This window comes from Accipiter gentilis, chromosome 2 (genome assembly GCF_929443795.1).
Source record: "Accipiter gentilis chromosome 2, bAccGen1.1, whole genome shotgun sequence".
Classification (NCBI taxonomy): domain Eukaryota; kingdom Metazoa; phylum Chordata; class Aves; order Accipitriformes; family Accipitridae; genus Astur; species Astur gentilis.
This window is the reverse complement of record NC_064881.1, coordinates 29,013,878-29,037,626: the sequence shown is the minus strand read 5'-3', so window position 1 is coordinate 29,037,626 and position 23,749 is coordinate 29,013,878. Positions and strand designations below refer to the sequence as shown.

At 40.9% G+C, this 23,749-nt stretch overlaps 1 protein-coding gene across 1 annotated transcript in view; it reads right to left on the bottom strand.

Moving 5' to 3' along the window:
* Nucleotides 1–1,964: 1,964 nt before the first annotated feature.
* Nucleotides 1,965–23,749, bottom strand: part of ESRP1 (epithelial splicing regulatory protein 1) — a 33,689-nt gene continuing 11,904 nt past the window's right edge. The window contains exons 5-15 of the mRNA XM_049822299.1: nucleotides 23,647–23,745; nucleotides 23,483–23,537; nucleotides 21,562–21,672; nucleotides 21,339–21,471; nucleotides 21,213–21,255; nucleotides 19,439–19,740; nucleotides 17,688–17,906; nucleotides 15,546–15,732; nucleotides 13,455–13,623; nucleotides 3,801–3,906; nucleotides 1,965–2,282 (exon numbers count right to left, since the gene is read on the bottom strand). Of these exons, the coding sequence (XP_049678256.1) occupies nucleotides 3,816–3,906; nucleotides 13,455–13,623; nucleotides 15,546–15,732; nucleotides 17,688–17,906; nucleotides 19,439–19,740; nucleotides 21,213–21,255; nucleotides 21,339–21,471; nucleotides 21,562–21,672; nucleotides 23,483–23,537; nucleotides 23,647–23,745 (1,409 nt within the window). The 3' untranslated portion in view covers nucleotides 1,965–2,282; nucleotides 3,801–3,815. The remainder of the gene's footprint in view (nucleotides 2,283–3,800; nucleotides 3,907–13,454; nucleotides 13,624–15,545; nucleotides 15,733–17,687; nucleotides 17,907–19,438; nucleotides 19,741–21,212; nucleotides 21,256–21,338; nucleotides 21,472–21,561; nucleotides 21,673–23,482; nucleotides 23,538–23,646; nucleotides 23,746–23,749) is intronic.

The window sequence follows — 23,749 nt, the reverse complement described above, 5'->3', positions numbered from 1 at the left end:
TTACTATGGCTGTAGTAATTGCGGGAGGATGGCACACAGGAAAGAGAAGAGCAAAGAAAAAAGGGGAAAAAAAATGAAAGGGGGGGGGGGGATTAATTAGCCTCATTTCCATTATCACTTGCCTTGTCTGGAACAGTTTTTCTACTCTCCCCCCCCCCCCCCCCTTTTTTTTTTTCCTTCCCTTGTACTTACTTTCAGAGATACCAAGGCACTGTTGTGGATTTGGTGTCATAGTAACTAAATACTGCTCTAGGGGGAACATAAGCAACCCATAGCCAGAGTGCTTTGCAGGAACTCTGTCTTAACTGTTGAGGTTTCCCAAGGGCCTCCCAGGAACCACAGGATGAGTTACATCCTAACATTTTGCCATTCTTTCTGCTGAGTTTGGTGAAAAGGCAGGGAAGAACAGAAAGCAAAACAGGCTCCAAAGCTGCTGGGGACCCAAACCAGACATCGCCTGTGCAGTCCCCCCAAGTCTAACAACCACAGAGGTGAAAGATTTCTCTCATGCAACCGTTGGTTACAAGGTGGACTGAGGCCCTTCTCAGGCTGCGATGTTGCAAAAGCCTGTTTTCTTCTTAAGAGATTACACAAATGAAGGAGCACAAAGGTGCAGCCCTTTGGCATAAAAGATACACTGGGAGAACAAACAAAGCAGAACCTGATACTGAGCTCAGCCTCTCCAGCAGACGCAGGTCCCAGCTCCCAGGGCCTCTACCCTGGACCATCGACGTGTTTTAGTCTTGCACTAAAGCACATACACAGCTCTGAGTGCCTGTCTCTGGGCTTTGGGATGGTAGCAGCCCAGCTGTGCTTTCCAGAATCTAGACCAGCAAGGAAGAGTCCATAAGATAAATCCTTTCCCATGTCAACCTCCAGAAGTATAACCAAACACATTTTTGTGGATTTGTGTGTTTTTAAATCATGAGACAGGTCTGTTTGCCAAGTACCTTATCGTGTTTGGCAGCAACTTTTTCACTTGGAAGATAGTTTCTAACTTGCAGCAGAGAAGAGTTGCTTGTGGCCAATTTTAGGAACAGATCAGCTTGCAGCCCTCAGTTCCGTAATATTTATTTTGAACATGCCAGAGAACCCATCCCATCTGCAACTGTTAGCCTCACAAATCTCTTTATTTCAGGGTTTGTTTTCCCCCACCTCCCTTTGTTCAGGGCAAATAACGAATATAATCGCCATGGAAAGATGCTGTACCCTAACCACTAACAGAAGTCCGGTCCCAGGGCAGGCAGGGAGACCATAGACTGCTAAAAGACATCAGTTATTTAAGTAAGAGCAGGTACATCACCTGAGGTCACGCTTTGCTATGAGTGACAGTTGTTGTGCTGGGTTAGAGTCAAAGTATACTCACTCTAGTTCAGAGACCAAATTCAAACTACTGTCCCTGCCTGACCCTTCCTTAAAGCAGACAAGGTGCTGGGTCTTACAACTGATCACAATTCCTTCTCTTAAATATGAGATTGTTAAACATGAAGCATGGTGGGTAGAGCAGGAAGTGGAAAAATAAAAACAATATCACAGGAGAGAGGTTAACTGCAGTTCTCATTTTCTGACTAAACAATGTGATCAAAGTTTGAAAATGCCTACTTCTCTAAACCATTTAAAATTTAAATACCCGAGTACATATGGAGAGCATATAAGATAAGAATGAGACAAAGCATTTAATATCCCACACTTGTATTTTTACAAAGTTACAGCACTTTTTCCTCAGATAATCCATTTCACATTCCTAATTATTTCTGCACTGTGTAAAACATGCCTGTATATAGTTTACAGAGGCTTCTTTTGCACAGATTAGACAAATATGTACAAAACAAGTTTTTTATAAAAATGTCAAATGCACAATCAGAAGTCTTAAAATACTTTTTTTTTTTAAAAAAAAGAACAACTTTAAACTATGTGCAAAATTAGGTAAAAAAGACTTTTTTGCGATTTCAAAGAATGCAGTAGATCAGACTTTGTAGGTTCAGGCTAAACTATTTTGTGTTAAGAGCAGCTTAATACTTTCTTTATCAAGAAACAACCCTCAAGGACTTGCGTGATTTCAGCACCTGTGCTCTCAGTGAAGGGCTTGGTGGTCTGTGTGCGCGTGTCTGAAAATTGTGCTTTAACGTTAAAACACTTAGAGGTCCATCTGCCGATTTCCAGAGTTCTGATGATTTTTCTTGAGCACAATTGGCTTGAGCAGTGGTAAAACTGGGAACATAATCAAAATCTCCAGGTAGGCTCGCTGTGTTTGTTCAAAACATCAGAAAGGGTAGAGGAATCTGCATGAAAGAATTGTGCAGGTCACTGAACACCACGATAAAAGCAAATCCTAATCTCTTAATTTCCAAAATCTCAAATCTTTACTGAAGGATCAAAAGCTTTAGTTTTCACCTTGCACACACAGGATTTCAATGACATTTTCTGTTAGCAAAAACAGTGTTTCACTAAGAGTATGCCAGAATTTATTCAATATTACATGACCTTTTAGCATTCAAAGTGAAGTTTTACAATCAACTCCAACATGGCAATGCCATTACTATCTGTCAATGCCCACTTTGCTCACTTCTACCTTCCCATCTCTGAGCTGACACAGGTACTTGCACAACTAAGCTGTAAACTGGATTGCCTGAAAACAGACTGAAGGACAAGGCCCATGGGTTCTGCTAGTTGGATGAGCTTTCCCAGCCTAGGTCACTGCATGGGAATGCTCACCATCAACAAGCAACTACAGGTGGATGGGAAGTGATGTAGCACAGTTTAAGCCAGATTGCTACTAAGTACCTAACTATGGCCTCAGACTGTTAGTTATAGGGATGGAGTTTAGCTTTATCAGCCCAGCCAAAAGTCGGCTTGTTAACCAGCTAGCTGAGATGGTCACTTTTGTTTTTACACATGCTGTACTTCACTTTGCAGGACTCTTAGAGCAGATCACAGCAAGGTGATGCTGTAGGTGAAGATTTTGCCCAGAAGTAGATGACACCCTGGGCTAAGTTGCCTTTGTGTCAGAGAAGAGGAAGAATGAAAGAGAGGAAAGAAAAGGGCATAAAAGAAATCTTATCTTTCATTCACTAGGTGTTTTTAAAAGACTAGGGATTACAGAAGCATTTTTCATAAATATATTTCTATATCTTCCTCTAAGACCACTGCACATGATAAAACACATTGTGCAGCCATCAATACACTGCTTTTCAGTTCAACTTGCATTTTTCTGCACAAATGCTTTGACTTTACCCTTTGACTGTTCCTATATAGGAAGTCAAGTAAACCAAGATTGAAAGGCTGAAGTGGCCTGATCAGAAAGCTTACAAAAGCAAGAGAGTAGCAGCCAGTTATACAAACACAGTCTACTTCGTTGCTGCAATTTCACATCAGCACGAGGGTTAGAAATCAGATTCCGTAGTTACCTAAGAAAGTAGTTCATTCTGCCTAACCAACACTATATCCTAGTGCATTGCTAGGAGAATAACAATCTCTGCACTTTGCTCCTCAGAGAAAACTGACTCTGGGGAGCTTTCTGGAGGCTCTCAATACTGATAGTAAAGCTTGAAGTAGCACGCATTTGGAGCCCTGGGAAGCAGGCTAAGTAGCAGCCCATAACAAGACTGGAGTAGTCAAAATCCTTTAAATGATATCTTTAGTAGCCAAGGTCTTACATATTGCAGTCTGACATTCTGGACATAGCAAAGAGTAGCCATGTTCCCAGGGCAGCAAATGAAAAATCATGTTGAGTGTGGTGGTTATCTGAAGCAAACACTATGATACCCCCAAACCCATCTCCTGGGGTTCATTATCCTTACCTTCTCTAAGGAAGTCTAACTGCTGGGGCCTTTAAATGCAAATCCATTCTTTAGACACTGTCCTGGCCGGATCATTTGTGTGTACAAGTCCATCCTCTGCTGCATACTACAAACACAAGTTAAGATAGAAGCAATCAGAAGCCAAACTAGTGCAGAAGAGAGCCAAGAACTGGCTATACGACCTTAACCTTTCTTAAAGCCCTGGGCAGATATCAGTTCAGGCCACATAACTAGACACTTGTAACGCTCCCATCACCATGGCATCAAGAGCAATTCAACAACAGAAACTACACCAGGGTAGATCAGCCTCTCCTAACAGCCCAACAGACGGGTGCACACAGTATCTTGAAGACTACTGTCTCCAGACTCTGGCAATCATGACTGGTCTCAAGAGAGTGTCCCTGGAGATCAGAGACAAACACACCTCCTGTACAGCCAGAGCCACACATACTCTCAAAGGCTCTAAAGGAAAAGTTAACAAGTTTGTTACTAGGTAGATCCACATAAGCCATTTACCCCTGAAGTTGTCCTAACACTGAGCGATGCCACTGGCTTCTCCTACTTACTACACAATTTTAAGATTAAAGTTAAAAAAAAGCAAATACTGTCCCATCACCCCCCAAAGCCCATACTTCTTGCTCAAAGCCACCTTCATAATTTTGCTTTATCTCCTGAGCATGGCTTCAAGCACCTACCATTTCATGCTATTCCTCAGACCTAGGACAGCCTCCTCAAATCATACTAGAAAGGTAGTTCCCAGACCACCTCCACTCCCGTTCCCCAAAGTCATGGCTATAAAATAACCGTGGGAAAGTTTCTGCTGGGGACTATCGGTCTTTATTTTGCTTGCTTACATCTATGTTTAAATCTTTAGCTAAAACGATATTCATGAAGATTAAGTTTAGCCGAAAGGCTACTGTCCCAAGATGCCTTGTGGAATCTTCCTTCCCCACAAGTCCTACAGTGTTAGCCTGTATTCAATCTCTCTAAATTAAAGCTCATCTTCTTAAGTTCCTCTGCACTTTTAAGTCCAGTAGGTGCATTTGCCTCCAAGCGTGTGTTCTTACCACTGTTTTCAGTCTTGCCCTTCCCCAGGTCCCACTACTTGCAAAGCCCTGGGCCATCTTCATACTGCACAGTATGGAAGGGGTAGCTCAGTCACAGCAGGCAACAAGCAAATCCAGCAGACAAGTCATTCCTGGACACAACATACCGATGTTTATGGTTTCCCTTCAGCCAGAAGTCTTCAAGGGGTTTCACTAAACAAATGCAATTGACTGAGGCCTAACACTACTACTTCTACAGCGAACAGCTATCCATGTCCAGAAGGAGAGCTTTTTTTCCCATAGGAACAGCTTATAATGCTTGTTTATCCCCACAATATTGTGTTCCTGTGTACCTTTGTGAATAATTGTTCACTGGTGGCTCCACTAGATAGCAGAGATGGTCAAATGCCAAAGATGATGCTTGCAATCGTTTATATCCATTTTGAGACTATTGTCAGGAAAACAGCTACGGGAAGGTAAGATTTTATGCTGTAGAGTTGCATCTCCATACAAATTTATCACAATACAACACTTCCCACTAATGGTTCCCTGCATGCCTTTTCCATACTATTAATAATCTTACTAATCTCTGACAAAATACTACCACAGTCAATATACCTATTTCCTACTCAACTTCTCAAACACAAGAACCAGGGCTCACCTTATGACATTAAGGAGGCTGAAAATAATTCTTCCCCCTCAGTGCACCATCAGCTTTGAAGCTTATTGCCATCACTTGCTGTCTACAACCCCAAAGTTTTAAATGTAGCTAAAGAGTAGGGAGATGAATCCATGGCAGATATGCCCATCCATGATTTGGATGCAAGCTGTAAGTCAGTGCTCTCTATTAGTTACCTGCCAAATACATCTGAGGAAGGAGCTCTCCACACATGCCAGCAGTGCTAGCAAAGCAGTATTTGCTTTTATTTACTTATATTTCATAGACTCTTTAGACACAGCATCTTTTGTAGTCAATGGCAACTGCCACAGGTTAAAGGTTAATGCCACAAGGGGACATGCTTGTCTTGCTTTAAAGCAATATTAATGCCATGATAATTAATATATTTTTTCCAGGAGTAATACAAAAAACACTCTAACACCCAAAATACTCACAGTTTGAAGATGTTAGAAACTTTGATATGCTTAGTCAGGTCTTCCATAGCCTTATTCAAATTGCCACAAAACTGTAGCTAGTTAACAGACCCTTGTTTTGTTTTGATTTGGCAGTTCCAGCAAATATCCTCTTTCTGTTAAAATGTCAGGTAATCCATGAGCTTCAAGCTACTACTAGATGCACGTATATATGCATAACATTTAATAAAGAAAAATTCTACCCTGTTTCATTGAACTAGATACACCCCGCAGCCTATTTGCAACTGCATAGCTTTGTGGAAAGCATCATTAATACTTTTGGCCAGCCAGCTTAAGCTACCAAGAAGAGTAATTTGTGCATCTGAGATAAGAAAACAGAACTCTGTAAGAGAACTTAAGCTATAGAATAGTTAAAATTTTTCTAGAATCCTTATGAAAACAACTCCATTACTTCTAAAACTCATATGAAGAGCAAGGAAAGAGACCTTTTTCCAGTTCTCTTTGCAGAGTTGATTCTTATTAGGGGGGATAAAAAGCCCAACTCCCAGAATACAAGACCATGACGCAGCTTTCTGAGGTAAACCAATTTAGTAAGGCAAGACAGACTTAGCTTGCATCACTGTTTAAAAAAAAACAAATCCCCCAAACCAAACAAGAAACCACCAGTAAACAGACACGAGACAGATGCCTTGGGCAATCTAGCCTTCCTTTTGAAGCAAGGATAGGGCCCTTGTATCGCTGTTAAACTGAAGTTCCTCTGCCTTGGTGAGAGATGGACCACAAGAATTTGCAGTGGTGGGCCATGAGAGCTTTACCTGTGTGTCCCAGAGCACAGTCTTCCCCCATCCCAGCCACTTGGCCCTGCTGCTGAGCCGCCATGGGCTTTCCCTCAGCTTCGGTAGGGCAGCATTGGGTGAGGCAAAGGTGCTTCCCCTTCAGTCCTCTTCCCCCCCTGCAACCCTCTATTTTTATTACTTCTACAGGCTCCTTATCTGTTTTAAGAAGTCAGACATCTCTGTTTAAAACTCCAGCTATTCAGGCTAACCCTGCTGGCTTTGCACTGAGATGCTACAAGCACTTGCTAATTCATAACACCATCTTGGAGATAAAGGTAACAGCTCCAGCAACAGCTTAGGCTAAGGGCGCTACCTGCTCCAATTCCCTGATACAAGATAACATATGGACCGCCCCCAGCCATTTCTGCATTCCCCCAAACGGAGGGGTGATAACCTCCTGGAAGAACAGCAGCAATCGACTTAGACTGGCCACGTCTCCAGTTGGAAAAGCCGTAGGTAGAGGACACCAGTAATGAAAAGTGTCCAGGGAGGGATACAAGACAAATAGCTATTCCAACCTATCTTCTCTGGTTAAACATACCCCAGGAACAAATACTGGCATGTTTTACATGCGATCCGAGAGGATTTCTACAGCTGTTCTTAGTAGTTGCATATCACTATACAGTGATGCAGTGCAAGACCTTACCTGTTTTTATATCAGTCTAGTTCTTGAAATCAAACATATGAAGTGTTTACCAATGCAAAACTTTTTTTACTTATGAATTGATCCTTCTTCTTGGATCTAATCAACAGCCAGATTGGATTTTTTTTCCAATCCATATTTCTGAGATTGTGGTATTCTCCAAAGACTCTCAAAATGAAACACAATTAAGTTTCAGAAATCAATTTTGGATGCAGGAACAAGTTTTCACATGTTCTAAAGGTTCATGTTGGCATTTAAATGCCATTTATGCACCTCAAGGGACCCCAAACATTCATCACTAAAATAATTACGTAGAAACATTGAAGATCACCATCTCTCCCATTTGATTTCCTAATATTTTTTCCATTAAACATTTGCTTAACAGATACCAATATCCAGAAGGAAGCTGTGGTTTATATTAAAAGTGGGTGTGAGTTGGGAGCAGTCAGCATACATAACCAAGCAGGTTTTCTGATCTCTGCCAAGCATCCTGTAGGTCAGTCAAGAGAACCACAGACATACCTAGCACTTTTTGCACGCGGTAACAGATATGTGCATAGACACCATCTACAGGTTTCCGTTCCTTCCCTGCAGATTTTCTATCCCTATTTTCCCTATTACTTTGCTCTCTGTAGACCTGAAAAAGTTTTTTTTGTTTGTTCAGCATTGACTATTTTCTGCTCTGTGGCAACAGATACTGAAGATATCCTTTAATCAGGCTACTGATTGACAGCTTCTATCAGTTTCAGGATTGTAAGACAAGTCCTACATTGCAGGTTAGTCTTACTACACATCCCTCACTATACTACTCAGAGGAACACTAGTAGGACAAATCATGGGAGAGAAAAGAAGGGGGAGGGGGGAGGGAAGATCAGCTTGGATTCATCCACTAGTGTTTTGAGATTAAATTAGCCTCCCACTTTAGCTTCTACCTAGCTCTAGGAAACCCAGCAGACCCTGAGGAGCTCTGCAGCACCTAAAGCCAGATCCTCTGACTGAAGCCAGCAGGAGGAACCGCGAAAAGCAGAAGGTGCACATCACCAAGCAGCCTTCAGAAAACCTCAAGAAAATTTCACAGATCACCCCAGCATGTGATGAACAACAGATTTTTTTCCAGAGTCCAACAGGGATTTTCAACTGCTCCTTGGGCTGGCACATGGCATAGGTCATGGCTATAATGTGCAGGTATACACAAGCTTGCAGCATAATGCCTATAATGTTCATTGCTGGAAAGCAGCCCAAAAGCAGGAGAAAATGCAGCTTCAGTGTAAAGCCTTTTTAGAAGTGGTTCATACAAAGTTTGAGAGAGGCAAAGCTAGTAAATTTTGTGGTATAATTACCAGAGTTGAAAGTTTTAACATGGTACTTTGTTCATAGAAACCAAGAAGTCATACTATTAGCAAAAGTATTTACATAACCAGAATAATTTTCCCTTTCCAAGACCGGAATGTGTATCCATATTTAAAGAAAGGCCATGTAACTCGACAAATAACAGAAGTACGAGTCTTAAATCATCAGGGTCATCTGTTAATCTAGTAGAAACACTTAGATCCCCATGGCCGCTGTTTAATCATGTACAAATATCACAGACTGTTCTCAACAGGGAAGGCTTCTTTTTTTAAATTAAAAAAAAAGTTTTCAGCTCTAAGGAGCTTTATTCCAAGATCAACCCAACTCTACCCCTGGAAAGACCAAAAGCTCCTTCAGTGCAGACGCCATCCCCACATTTAACCAGATAACCTGCTGTCCACTTAACACGTATCTAACCAGTCTGCCTACTGCAATCAGCTTCCCATCTGTGTAAGTTAATGGTAGCACAACAATAACAAGCAATAGGAACAGAGCCCCAGAAACACTTGCTGCTGCAGACTGCAATGGTCTGCCCTGAGTAGTGTTGGGACTTTCAGCACATCCCTGTAGAGGGCTGCTGCTGAGTAAAGAGAAGCATCCAGCAACATAACTTTGTGCCCTGAATAAGCTGAGATCACTTGCCATCGCTGCAAATGTTTAAAAAAGCCACCTGCATGGATGACACACATGCCTCCAGGCACAACAGGAGGTTCTTCTCTCCCACCACTGATCTGTGTTGTAAATAAGCAAAAGGAAAAACTGCTAACTTAACATCAAATCATTTAGTCTATTAAGCAAACAAAAGGAACTGGGATCTGCGAGTAGAACCTCCACCATCATCCAGTGGCATTTTGTATGGTGGGTCAAGTAAATCTTGCACACTGCTACCAGAAAAAACATTTTTACAGGCTTATCAACTTTGAAGAAAGGTGGTGTTGTGGGTTTTTGGTTTTTTTTAATTTAAATAATTTTACTACCCTGATACTCAGATACCTATTGATCAAAGCATTACCATTCTGCTGCTTTTCAGGCACCATGGCAGTCTTACTAATTAAAAGCTACAAATGAAAAGATAATGACAGCCTTTGGAGGCATGCAACAATTAGTCTTCCCTGCTAATACACTCCTCCAATGAAATACAGTAGTAGTTAAAGGCATCCCTGCTGTTCTAAGTGAACGTAGCTTGCCAAGGATCAGAGAAGTGAATTCTTAAATCTTCCCCCCAAAACAATCATTCTGGTGACAAGTTTGTGCCATTAACTAAAGAGTTGAGGTTATTTTGACAAATTCATGATGGAGACTGGCTTGCAGTAAGCAAGGATAGGTAATGAAGAGTCCCAGATTCTGTCACTCGATGTAAACATGTGAAGTCCATTTGCTGGGCAGCAACTAAAAGCCACCAGTAGGCTTTTATGCTCAGTGAGCCCATTCACTGCAGATGTTATCTCATGCAATCCAAGCTGACATACCTATTATAAAAAAAAAAAAAAGTACTACAGTTTAAGAGCTGTGGTCCAGAGTGTTGCTATGATGCTATAACTAAGTTGATGAAGAGGTTTTGTTTCTGGCTGCTGCTGTTCTCCATCTGTGACACATCTCCCAGGCTAAATACACATATGGTTGTTTCCTAACCCAGTTCTGTCAAATGATGCTGGTTAGCCAGACACACAGATATGCAAATAAAGCTGCTGGCAGCAGCTCTGAATGGTATCACTCCTAATCCAGCCAAGTTGTCCCTAGTTGTGCCAGTTTAAACCTGTTGTAAGTTAATTGTGCTTCAATATGGATCCAAGTAATGACCAAGGTTAGAAAAAAGCCTCACTTGTTCTGCATGATGGTCATAATGGAGGATCTGATCCATTGCAGAGAACAAGTGAAACTTTTTTCTAACCTCAGTCATGTTATTTTTATACGCATACACTTTTTATGTATGTATGCATAAGTATATATTAATGCTATATGTATGTGGCATATGTATATAATGTATTTATAAATTTTTACAAGTTGATTAGTGCATAATGAAAAAAACCCTATACCCAATCTATAGCAGGAAGAGGCAGAAGCAGATAGATGAACACACTAACAAATTACCCTTTATTTCCTTGTGCAGCAAGTGTCAGAATCATGCCTTTAACTACCACAGAAAAAGACTTTTTAATTCAAATCACTCCAATGGAGAGCACTATATACACTGACACAACAGGGAAATAGTCTAATAGTGACTAAATTTGGGTTAACACAGCTGAATACAACTACAAACACACTGGAAAAGACCCATGCTCACAAGCAGTACCTGTATCAAGTACTACTTCAAAGATGCGAACAAAAAAGTTCACCTACCCACCTTGGCTCAATAGCATAAAAGTTTACCATAGGGGACAGAACATAAGAACACTCTTCCAGTTATTTTGAGTTCAAGGACTTCCTGAGCCAGATGTGGGTTTTGTGTATTCACTAACTCACAATGAATTTCCTGCTGTTGACTTTATCCAGTTTGTTTGAACCCACATCAGTTTTCAGCTTCCACAATTTTTTGGCTACAAGTCCCACCAGCATACTACCCACTGAGTAAGAAGCTCTTTTTCCACTCCACTACTCAAAATACTGTTGAAAAGAAAAGAGTCTGTATTCGTACAATTATGGATTTTGACAGAAACTTTTGAGGTTTTAAAGGCACTGCTTAAAAGTGATCAAAATGGCATTAGAACTGAATAAATACAATAAGATTTAACTTTGTTTTAAAACTACCTATCCTGTAGCAGTAACTTTCAAGTTTGTCTATAGTAGAAGTTTCTATAGAACATTAGCAGTTATTCATTACTTTCAACATACATACAGCAACCAGTACACTTATTTATCCAAGATTAGATAAGGAAAGAAAGTCCTCACTCCTATTATTCTTTTTCTCAAAAGCCTGGGACTAGGCAGAGACCAAGACCACTGATTTGCTGTCAGAACATGTTGCCAGATATAATTACAAGCTGAACAGAGATATCAAAGGCTGACAGATCCCGAATAACTTGCTCTCCCTCCTTTTCATTAGGAGTTCACTAAAGCTATTTTAATAGCATAGAAGGCATCCATTTCTTTACACCATCGGGTTTCATTGCTAAAGCTATAAGAGCATTAAGACAAGTCTGAGAGTTTCAGGGATTTCTGAGAGATACTGAAGACCAAAGCAATGCCTCCCTCCCTCGTACCATCTAGGTTGATTACTGTGCAAGAATGGAATTGGCTGTTATAAAGCAACTTGACCTTGCAAAACACAAGTGGTAGAACCTTTTGGCAGCAGGTCAAAGGAACTTTCCTTATTTCCATAAGTATTCGCTAGTTAGATTTATGAACCATTGTCTGATCATTAGCCACCAGGTCTGTATTACTTTTCCATGTACATGCATTTAAATGCACCACTTAGTACAGAGGATACCCTATTCTTTCCTGCTGCACATGCTTAACATTTTTTTTGAATTAAATTTCAGAACCAGAAAACTCCATTTAAGAGAGTTTAGACTCTATTATTACTTTAAGAAGAACAACATGTCAAAGTCACTACAAACTATTACTGTTACTGTGTTCTCATGACATATAAAACTATTGGGAAACTTGTTTTATATTGCCAGTGCAAGTTTGGAATTTTATTTTTCTTGATCTTACATTAAAGAGGCTGAGTTTGGTAACATGTTATCATAACCATAAGACAGACATTGAAGGCATTATAGAAATTAACTCATGAGTGAAGAAAATATTTTAATAAAAAAAACCCAAAACATAACAGGCAGCTTACAGACATACTGGTTTAGTGTAAAGTAATAAGAAAACCTTTGTTATCTTACAGGTACTAGAGAGCCCATATTGCTCAACAACTTCACAAATAGCTATTTGGACCCTTCTCCAGAGATAAAAAAAGCACTGGTCAGAATCTATTAGAAGACGAGTTCTTTAGCAGGTTTCCTGTCAGATGAGGAATGGTTTATGGCTTACAGGGAACATAGGCCTTTCCAAGGCCTCATGACTGCAGATGACAAATGGAATCAAGAGTTTTTGTTCCATAGAAGATAGCTAATATAGCCAGAAGAGCCAAAAGCCCTTCATGAGAGGTGTTTATGAGGTCAGGAAGAATATGTCTCTATATGCTTTACATATGCATTCAATACATGTATGCTTCAATGCAGTACTTATTCATAAATAAGTAAACCGAATTTTCACCATAAAGGTCAAAAGTTACTTTATTACAAAAACAAAGAGCCAGAATTTCAGAAGCTATTAGGGCAGACCCCAATCCACCCATTCTAAAGAGGGGTCAAGGGCTTCTTTAGGGACATGGGAAGGAGTACTGCACACACCAATTCCCACTGAGGGCACAACAATTCAAACTAACAAGTTTAAGAGGCATGTTAGGTAAAAAAAAAAGCCAAAAAAATCCCACTGTAACTCTGTGACTTATGGTTTTTTTGGGTTTTTGGTGTTTTTTTTTTTTTTTTTTTAAAAAAAAATTGTTACTACCTGAAATACTCTAAAACTTGGGAAATCCCTAGATACCCTGAAATTGTTTCCCTGAACAAGATACCGAACAAGCTGTTCTTGGTAGCACAAGCCTTTAACACGGCAGACAATGTTCTTTTGTGAGATTTGTGCATTTGCTGCAAAAAGACTTCTTTGTTCCTGCTTCGTTTCTCCTCTGCTTTACCTGGGGTAGTACGCAGTGTAGTTCATGAAGAGCTGAGCCCCAGCAGGGTAGTATGCTGTGGAGGGCTGGAGCGTTCGTGGGTTCAGGAGCATGGATGGCTGATACAGAGCAGCTTCTGTTGGCACAACTGCAGCAGGAGCCGGAAAGGAGTAGGAAGGGGGTGAAAGGCCTAAAGGGAACAAATGGAAAATAGATTAGGACCTTCTGAATTCCAGCATATATATGGTCTTCATTAGCTGAACAACTCTGCAGTAAGAGCTTTCACAAGCTTCTCATTCTCTTGCTCATCACAGAAAATAAATCTGAGCCACCAATGTGAGCTTGACTACAAGTGTTGTGCCCACCGCACTGCTCCCCAGTCAAACGCAAAGTCAGTAACACATAAAAAGCCACCTCTCACTCTTGGAATAGGGTGTCTTTCTGAAGAGGCGGCCAGTTTTTCTTGTCTAGGCTCAGATTTTAATAAAGTCTCCAATCAAGAATGAGACTTCTCCACTATAAAAAGGAAACAAAGAAACTTCCGTGCTAAAGATCTGCCTAACATTCCCCACAGCAGAGGACACCTTTTCATGCTGACACTCCCTATCCTCCAAACAGCTCTGTCTTCAATTAACCAACAGCACAATGAGAGAAGTCATGGCTTTGCAGCTTCAAGCATTAACACTGAGAAAACCCAAAAAACCCCAGGACTTTGTGGTGCTTCAAGAAGGTGTGAGGTCCTAAATGAACTCTCACTCGTGAGAGCTCACCCTCTTCCTTTAGCACTCTTTTCCTTTTCTTCCCTCTTCCCCTCCCCAGTACCATAAAAATGAACATGTAAAAGCTTTAGATAATTCTGAATAGCAAAAATAGAGGCTTACTTTAAAGTGACAGTCAGCATCTCACTGCATTGTGGAATGGGGCAGTGACAGAGCCAAAAGGGCTTATCTGAGGAATACATCACTGGCATTGATAGTTGGAAATGGGAACACTGACACCTAAGACTTCCCAAAGTTTGGGACTCTGGCCAAGAACCTGTCCTAGGAGCTCTCAGGAGAAGCTTCCAACCCCTGTCTGGAACAGCTGTCACACATAGAACTACATATTGCAGATCCCAGCTCAGAAGGATACTTCCATTGGAGAAAAAAACCAAACAAAACAAAAACCCCAGAAAACTTATCTCCTAAGGATTAGGTGAAGGTCTATTCACACTCAAAAGGAGCCACACCCAAGAAATTTACCACTATATTGGCAGCTCTGACTAGGATTTAGAAGACACTTCTTAAAGCCAACAACAAAAATAATACATTTGCATAGAGAGACAGAGAGAAAGCTCCTACTTGACTACCTTGCCATTTATGATCTTGGAAGCAAAGTATTATTTTTCCCATAGGCTCAGATTTATATGGCACATATACTTAGTAAGTTAGCCCTTAAGCTCTTAAAGCATTTCCCCCAAACGTTTGTCTAGAAGTCCATGTTTATGCTAGTAGTTCTGAGGAGCATAATTTCACATGAAATAGTTTCTGCCATTCTCTGAGGCCAAAGCTACATGTATTTTACTCCCACACAGGCAACCTCAGTTCTGTATGAACAGCAAAAAGCAAAGGAAGAGTTCAGTCAGTAGTGGTTCAATAGGCAGAACACTTGTGGTTGAGTCCCAAAGGAGAGCATTTATTTCATAAATTAAGTTTTGAAAGTGAAAGGGGAAGGGCTTTTACTTGACATGTTCACCATGATGAAAAATGTAAATACAAATTAGTTTAAATGGGAAACAGTTCTTTAAGGTCCAGGCAGGGCTTACAAATTGCTTTTCAGAGTCATGGCTCACCCTGGCCAAGTTAAGTTTCAGGGAGCGGAGGGGAAGTTTGCCACTGGAAAAGCAAGAGTAATTTTTAAGTTGTTCTTCAGTCATAGTAATTTCACAACCAAGGGGAAAAATAATGATTGCAAGCTGCTGATGATTTAAGATGAAAAGACATTATTTTAATACCCCCATTTGACACTCCTTTCCAAGAACCAGAATCAGAGTCAACAAAGCAGATCCAACACCTACCCGCACATAGCGTAGAATATTGGCAAGACCCATGCAAAACTTACATGGTAACTTACATGGTGGTGGGGACAAGCCATTTCGATTTAAAGTGCCCCCCATTAATACAAAGTTCATCTCCTCAGCAGAACACTGAAAGACTTCAACATATCTGTCCTTCATAGTCTTCTTATGACACTTCTGTGCAGCTAGAAAAGCTCGGTCTGCAGATTTCATCTGAATAAAAGCATCTCCTGAAGGACGTCCCTACAAACAAGGCAGACAAAAAGAAATGTTTCTGGAGCTCCCATGAAGTAACAGCATAGCAATAATTTGTGCTGTCAAAAGCAGTCTCTTCAGCCATAAATACATCCATCTCCAAAGTCAAATACAGTCAGTCAACCCAAGCACCCATCAGCATGTTTAAGCTCTCCTCCCCAAAGTTGTTCCCACTCGTGGTAACAAGATTGTATTTACCCATTTCAATTAAGCTGCATCATAACTTGACCCATGTTACTTCTATGTTTAAAAAAAATGACACATATGTGAGAGACTACAATACAAGAGTACTTAGGTGCTTTGAGACCCGTTCTTACCAATTTAGTAAGAATACAGAATTGAAAGATCTAATTCACATTTATTACCTGTGATTTTTAAAATTCAAGGATAAATACAGTCAAGTGCCAAATGTTAAATGGTTTTAAAATTTTATTTTGTTAAGGCCAATATGGGCAGGGAAGTTTTAGAAGGGTACTAGCCTAAGGCTTGATATGCTCTTGTGGAAAAAAAAGATGACATCCTTATATAGATCTGTAAATAAGTGGGATAGAAGAGTCATTTCAGTCACATGCAGCTGCTGACTTGAAGTAGCCAAAACTAGAGATAGAAACTTAAGCCAGCTCTAACTTAAGTTCTGGGCCAGTTCTTCCAGTTTCAGAGGGAAGAACAACTTTATCAGCATCCCTGACAGAGTTGTTCATGAGAGGGTTGAAAACAGGAATGGTGGGAGCATGCAGAAAAATAAAAATCTAGTAGTCAGGCAAAAGCAGTATCTGGGGGAAAAATAAATACCACAGCTTTGGGCAGGAGTGGCAGACAGCCCTCAGGACTATATACACACACCAATTTCTTCCTTCAGGTTCTTTTGCTACTGCTGGCAAGGGCCAATACTACTGCAAACCATTACTTGTGCTTTAACATTGGCATCTTTCTTGGCCTCTTCGAGCCCTGCACATTCGTTATAGTTTTTCAGCCTTGGCTAGGTCAAATCCTCATAGACACAGAAATCTCTTTAGAGAGGTACTGGAATAACTATAGTTCCCTCTCCCTCCCCACACCCCCAAAGCACAGAAGCCCTACACCAGGACAAAGAAGTATTTTGTAGTTTTTGCTTAGGCTTAGTGTCAGCCAAAACGATTTTAGAAGAACCATTTTTATACCACGATAATAAGTGTGATCAGTGCAATCACTCAGGACATCTCTGTAGAGTTTAAGGAGTTGCCATCATCTCCTCCCCCTAAAGTCACAAGACTGTGCAGATAAGGGAGATCACAACAATGCGCAATCCCTTGTCTAAAAAGTTTTGTTAGAAACTGCTTCCAGAAAACAATGGCAAAGATGTCACTGTTTATACATGTCAATGAGCTGTTAATCTTGGTGCTTAGCTATGACTGTTTAAAGAAAGCATCCACACAGTTCAGGAAACCCAAAGCTTCAGCTGCTGACTTATGCCATAGGAAATCTTGTCTCTAAAAGGATGCAGTCACATTTGTCCTCAAATATACCTGAGGCACATTGTTCAGCAAGGCAGGGGCAAAGCACTCCTTTCAGAGCTAACATTGCCTACGCTTTTGTTTTGAAGCTACTCCTTGCCTGGTACAAGAGAAATTATGCATGCTGTTGAGCAGGACTCCTCAGTTCAAGCCTCCTACAGCGCAGGATCACAGCTCTTGCTCTGGGAACACCAACCCCTCCAAGACTGTGGCTTCACTTTAGGCACATGGGTCTCAGTAGCAGAAACCACTCTACAGCAGATGCAGCAGCTGGCATAGCAGGGTTCAAATAAGCCACACCTATTGCCAGTACGCTTTTAGAGGAAAGCTGAAGGCTAATATCATTAGTGTCAATGCCAGAGGTGCTTCCCTACTGATATCATCAGAAGAACTGTGTTTGCATATACAGGCAGTTGGCACAAAGTAGCTAGAAACATAGCATCTACCAACCTGGTGATTTAGTACCATGTGAACTCCATGGGTCCGAATATCTGTAGAAAACTCCCCCAAGAACTCCAGGATATCCTCTATAGTAGCAGCATAGGGAAGACCACGCAAACGTATGCAGTCTCTGACGTTAGTGGAAGGCACAAATTGTTGAGGTAATACTGGAAGAATAGGAGGTGTTGGGAGAGGAATGAGAGGTGTGGAAGAGTACCTGTTCAGCACCTGTGCAAAACAGAAGAACAGAGAGATTACAGAAAGCCTCCTTACTCATTCTTCAACTCAGAGGAACTGAATGCAACACCAATGCTGTCTGGTTTCACTCTGGGCAGTATTTTAAGGAACAAGTGAGCTAGATTCTGGACTTAAACCACAATGGCAGTGCTTAGAATTCAGATGTTTTAAAGAAAATCTTTGGATCGTTTTTCTTGAAAAAACATAATTTTATGTTTTACTTGAACTGTTATGCAACCCTCAAAAGTCATCTTGGAACACAACACCTGTATTTCTACAGTATTTTTATTGGGAAAATATCCCAAAGCATTCTACCATCTACAGAGTCATGGTGACACTTCTATCCAAAATATCTCCTCTGCAAAACTTCAGGAGAGTCTGGGAACTAGCAGCATATTTCACTACCAAACAGCCCTGACTTCGGATGCAATAGTCCATCAAATAACATAGGTGGTGTTACTGAGTCACAGTATTTGTAACAGTCACACTTTAGAGATTTCTTGTTACCAATTTTAACAGTAAAAACCCTGCCTGGTCAAGAGTTCACTGACTATACAATCACTATCCTTTAACTTTCTCTGAGCAAGATAAAGATTCACTTACATTTAAACAGCTATCAGAAGGTTTTGCTAAAGAAAGAATCATGAGAGCACTTGAGAAAAATACAGTGACAAGAGCGAGTGTTGCAGCTATGCCTTCTCATCATTAGTGTCACCCTTCAAACAAGGCACTTTTTGGGGGAACAGAGCTGCACCATTGCTTGGTTACAATGGCACAGCTATTGATTGGCCATAATTCGCATCATAGACAAGAACTTTTAGAATCATGTTTAGAAGTTAGTGACCTCGACTGGGGCTCTACAGATCCTTAAAGACATATATAAACAATCCTCTCAGCTCTACTTCCTTTCCCTGACAGCATAACTGCAATTAATGGTCCAGCAAGCCATGTTAATGCAAGACAGGACACACTTGAGCCCCAGTTTCGCAAAGTCCTGCCACCCTCTGCTAGGTAGCCAGTGCTGGCAGAAGATGGCTAAGACCTGCCTTAGAGGCAATTCGTAAGACTCTTCAGGTACATTGCTGTGAAGACAAAAACAAGTACATCAAAAGGCTGCCTTTTTCTGTGCCAGTGACTAAAGACAAGTCTTTTAGATCAAGATCTGTTGCTAACAGTCCTCCTGAATATACCATTATTGGACTTAGACAAATTCAGTACCTGTAGCGTAAAGCACTAGACCCACATAAACTTTCTACTATAACTGCTGTTTGCAAGGCTATTGGAAATCAAAATCCCAAAGGTGTGTGTATATATATATGATTGCAAACATCCATATACCATAAGATCTTACATTTAGAGGGAGTAAAGTCTCATGGAAATTCAGACAGTACTCTTTTCAGCAAGAGTCAAGAGCTAGAGAAAAGAATCTTTCAAGTCACAGCCAAGCAGTATTTGCTTCCACTACCGTATGTCAATGTAGGAGTTTGGATTACAAGAAGCCAGTTTGTAAGGTTTACACCCACCTGCTGAACTTCTGCTGCAGTGCTCCTGAAAAGTTCAATGTACCTTTTCCCCAGCAAGTCCTTATGCTTTTTCAGTGCATTTTGTGCATATTCCTCACAAGCAAACAACACAAAGGCATCCCCTGTTGGCCTGCTGTCAGGGTATGTAACAAACAGGACTCCCTCCTTTCCTCCTGTTACAGGGCAGTGCTGGCCAAAGAATGCCAGCACTTCTTCTGTTGTCACGTTGAAAGGTAGACCTCGCATCCTGACAATCACTTGGTTTTCTTTTGACAAGAACTGTGCAACCTCATTGGAAGTGCCTTTAACAAAAAGTAGTACAGAAGCGCTTAAGTCTAGGCAGCTGCATAAAAACATGAACAAGTCTGGCATAGTTACCTCCTCCCACAGACAGTTTTTGAGCAAGTAGAACAATATTTGCCTCCAAAGTCAGGAAAGGTGTTCCTCCGAAACTAGAAATATTGTATAGGACACTTCCCATTAAAGTCTAGTAATGTTAATCCATTTGGGAGAGATTCATCCTTATTCAAAGGGAGAATAAAAAGTACTTACAGTGTTCAGAGCCCAAGGAAAGCAGTCTGCGAATCTCGTGTGAGCAGTACCTGTGCTACCATGCACCTTGCTTTTCTAACTTATGAATACCTTTGGCATGCTCTGAAGCCATAATATATAGTAACCAAGTACCCAGACCATTGTGCTGGGAAAGAAAGGTGGAAGGGCATGTTGAAAACAGCTCAGAAATTTCATTCTACCCTGAAAAACTGTCAAAGTCTGCCAACTCTACTTTCAGTATGTCTAGAAGATCACTGATGCTTATACTTATAACACTATCCTAACCAAATCTAGCTGCTAACCAACTCCACATCTTAATATGATCCTTTCACTTACAGCTAGCTCATTCTGCAAAGAGGTTTGGTTGTGCCAGACATGCACCATTCTTACCCAACATCAGTGTGCAATGTCTTTACTTTGAATGTTATAACTATTACCAAGCCTATCAATTAGCTATTTATTTGACAGCTTAATAGCCTCTCCCACTCTAAAACCTCAACCTCAGACATCCAGTTAGTCATTTACAATCCCCCAAACAAATCTCTGTCAGGAACCAACAAGGACCTTAAGATAGCGTTGTAGATACATAACAACTTATTGGATCTTAACTCAAATTCCGTATGCTTGCAGTCATAAAGGGGAGGAAAAGAGACCACAGGAGAGTTTGTAGAGCAGGTTTTGCAGCCTTTCAATTCAAGGCTCCAAATATTTCAATATTACCCTTAAATAAGCATTCCCCCCAAGTTCCCCCTTTAGTTTGAGGCAAAGATTTCATTTGAAGAAAATAATTTCCATAAATCCCTTGTTATTTACACTGTGATATCTGTTTGCTTTTACATGAAAGTCTCCACAGCAACAGCAGTCATATTGTTCTGAAAAACTACTCTGGTTTTGTTTTTCAGCAATCAATAACATTTAGGTCCCTTCAGTTAAGAAGGCAGCCTAACAAATTAAGTTCATATGCAAGATCACCTTGCCTGATCAAATCCTTATTTGATAGGCTGCTTGAAAATGGCAAGAACATAGAAGAGAAAGATGGACAGATAAATCATGGAACATCTTGGACTACTGCTAGCAGAGCACATAGTAATCAACACACCAGCCAACTACTTGTTCAAAGAAAGAAAATGAAAGCCCACAACCAACAGGAGTAGTTTATAGTCAAAAGTTAGTTACAGATGCTGATGGAACAAACCCTCCCTTCTCACCCCCTAAAAATTACCTCCTGCAATTTTAAGGAAGTCTTCACCTGTTGCCTTGTATACCTAAGGAAAGAAAAGCAAACATGCGATTGGCGTGCTATTTGCACTCCTGTTGAGAAGAGGATTTCAAAGCCAGTGTCACGCACCTCAATGTATCGATTCCCCATGTGATGCTTGTGCCTTTGTAGCGCTAGATCTCTATGCTCTTCACTTACAAACCTCACGAGAGCCTCCCCATTCCTCCTACCCTGGGCATTGAGACAGAGTGCAGCACCTCCCCTGCAAGATTTAAACAAAGAGAGAGATAAAACTCCATGACCAACACAGATGAAGCACTACAAATGTAGAGGTAAATTCTTAGCTACTAACTTGGCAATATTTAGGCCTTTGAAGAACCTTGCTATGTCCTGGTCAGATGACTGCCATGGCAATCCTCTTGCTCGGATAACAGCATTGTCATCCACAAGTTCCATCTTGCTGCTGCAGGCACAGAAAGAGTGGGTAAAGGAGACACATCTGCCTGTAGCATCCACCACACACTACCTTCTCTGCTTGTCACCTGTGCTCCAGGGACAGGCTGCTGTCCCTGCTCTGTCTGCTGGATGACAATGCCAGGCCAGCAAGGGCCAAGTGCCACCACCATCCAAAACCATTATAATGTTTCTCCTCAGGGAATATCTGCTCTGTTAAGCTGTTCCATTCCCAGCTCCCCTTTCCTCCTTCACTACATTTGTTCCTTGAGCTCTCATCTCTTCGATCATGTTCCCAATTTACTCCCTGCTCCATTGTCTGAACAGTGTTACTGGTACAGTCAAGCACTTGCTGTTTTAATCTTAGCTAGGTTGAAACCAAAGCAAAGCAGTTAGATGTAACCAAGATTAGTGCTTATTATTTATACTGTGACAGTGTGCAAGAGCCATTCACAAGCCAAGACCAAATCTGTTCAGGGTTATAGTCAGTACCCAGAGGACTCCTGCCCACAGTTTAGCCTTAACATTGCTTGTTCAGGCCACCACTGTGCTACTAGAGACTAATATAGCTACCGGCTACTTTGGCTGCTTAGCATGGGAATAGCTCAGCCACAGAAAGCCAGGTTTAATTGGTCATTACCACAGTCTCTTTTGTTCTCTTACTTGTTAAAAGTGCTATGTACAACAAAACACTCACAGCTACCCAAGGCTGCCTTTCTGGCTATTGCAAGGACAGGTTTTTGCGCAGAAGAGACTATGTGATTGATTAAGCAGATGAAGTGTTGTTCAGCAGCAGGACTCCCTCGTACAAAAGGGCTGTGGTATGCCTTGTTATAAGAGGGTCATGTTTCTCACTCATATTTTAATTTCTCAGGTGGCCTTTCTGTAGGTGTCTGTCCCAAGCTGTTGCCCCTCACCTCCTAATTCTGTACTTCTCACTATCACAAATAAGATTGGAATCTTCCACCTCATCCCAGGATTTTGTTAGTGAAAGGGAAAAGGCTTAGAACAATGCTAAAACATAACCCCTGAGCTACTCTCACTGGATACTTTCTGCCAATATTGTTGCATTCTTTTCTTGCTTCTTTTGGCTCAGAAATGCCAGCATCATCTACCATTATGACAGTTCCTTAATCTGGAAGGGGGAAGTAAGTATTCATGCAAGACAGGAATATAAATAAGGTCAGTTTAACACCAGTGTCTTGTGAAACTGCAGAGGGAGTATCCAGCAAACCACCGAGAAAAATCTGTATTCATACATAGAAAAGCATGATTACATTTTAAACCCAAACATACAAGCAACAAAACAGTCAAAAGTAGATAAAGCTTTATGTTTAAAACATATTTTGGAAGATGATCATCACAGCTTAAGCAATTTACTGGTAGCACAGTATCTTTATGGAAATGTTTCTTCCCTATAAAAAAAACCCCATGATGTGTGTTCAGTAACTGTGAAGCAAATTGCAGGAAGAGCGTAGGAGTTAGTACCAATAGGGTTACTTCTGGAAAACTGCTTACATTCTTTGTTAATAGCACAGCACACTTAACACCCATTATAAGCACTTATTAGCAGAACCCAGAACTACCAGCAGCTAACAGGCAACACTGAAGCCTAGCAAGATAACTGGCTTGCATCTGATCATAGAATATCTGTTCCCTTTCCCCACTTAAAGCATCTAATTGATTGCCACAGCAGCAGCAAGATAAATAAAAATACAGCTATTTGCAAATTAGCAATACAGAGAAGTACAGCTTATCTAAACAGTATCTTTAAAAAAAGGGGGGGGGGCACACACAGAGAGAAGAGGGAAGATACTTACCAAGGCCCACTTTCAAATTTGTAGCTCACTCTTTCTGGATCTGAAAATCGGTGGTCTATGAAATACAGTACAAGTTTTTTGTTTTTTTTTTTTCCTCAGCATACAGGACAGGCAGGAAAAAAAAACAAACAAGCAGAGAAAACTCGTTCATCACAATCACTTACTGTATGGTTCAGATACTAGTGTTAAAATAATATTCCCCATATCTTCAACTTGAGAGGCTCCATAAGGAAATGCTGGACTGTTCTTGTCAAGATTTAAATCTTT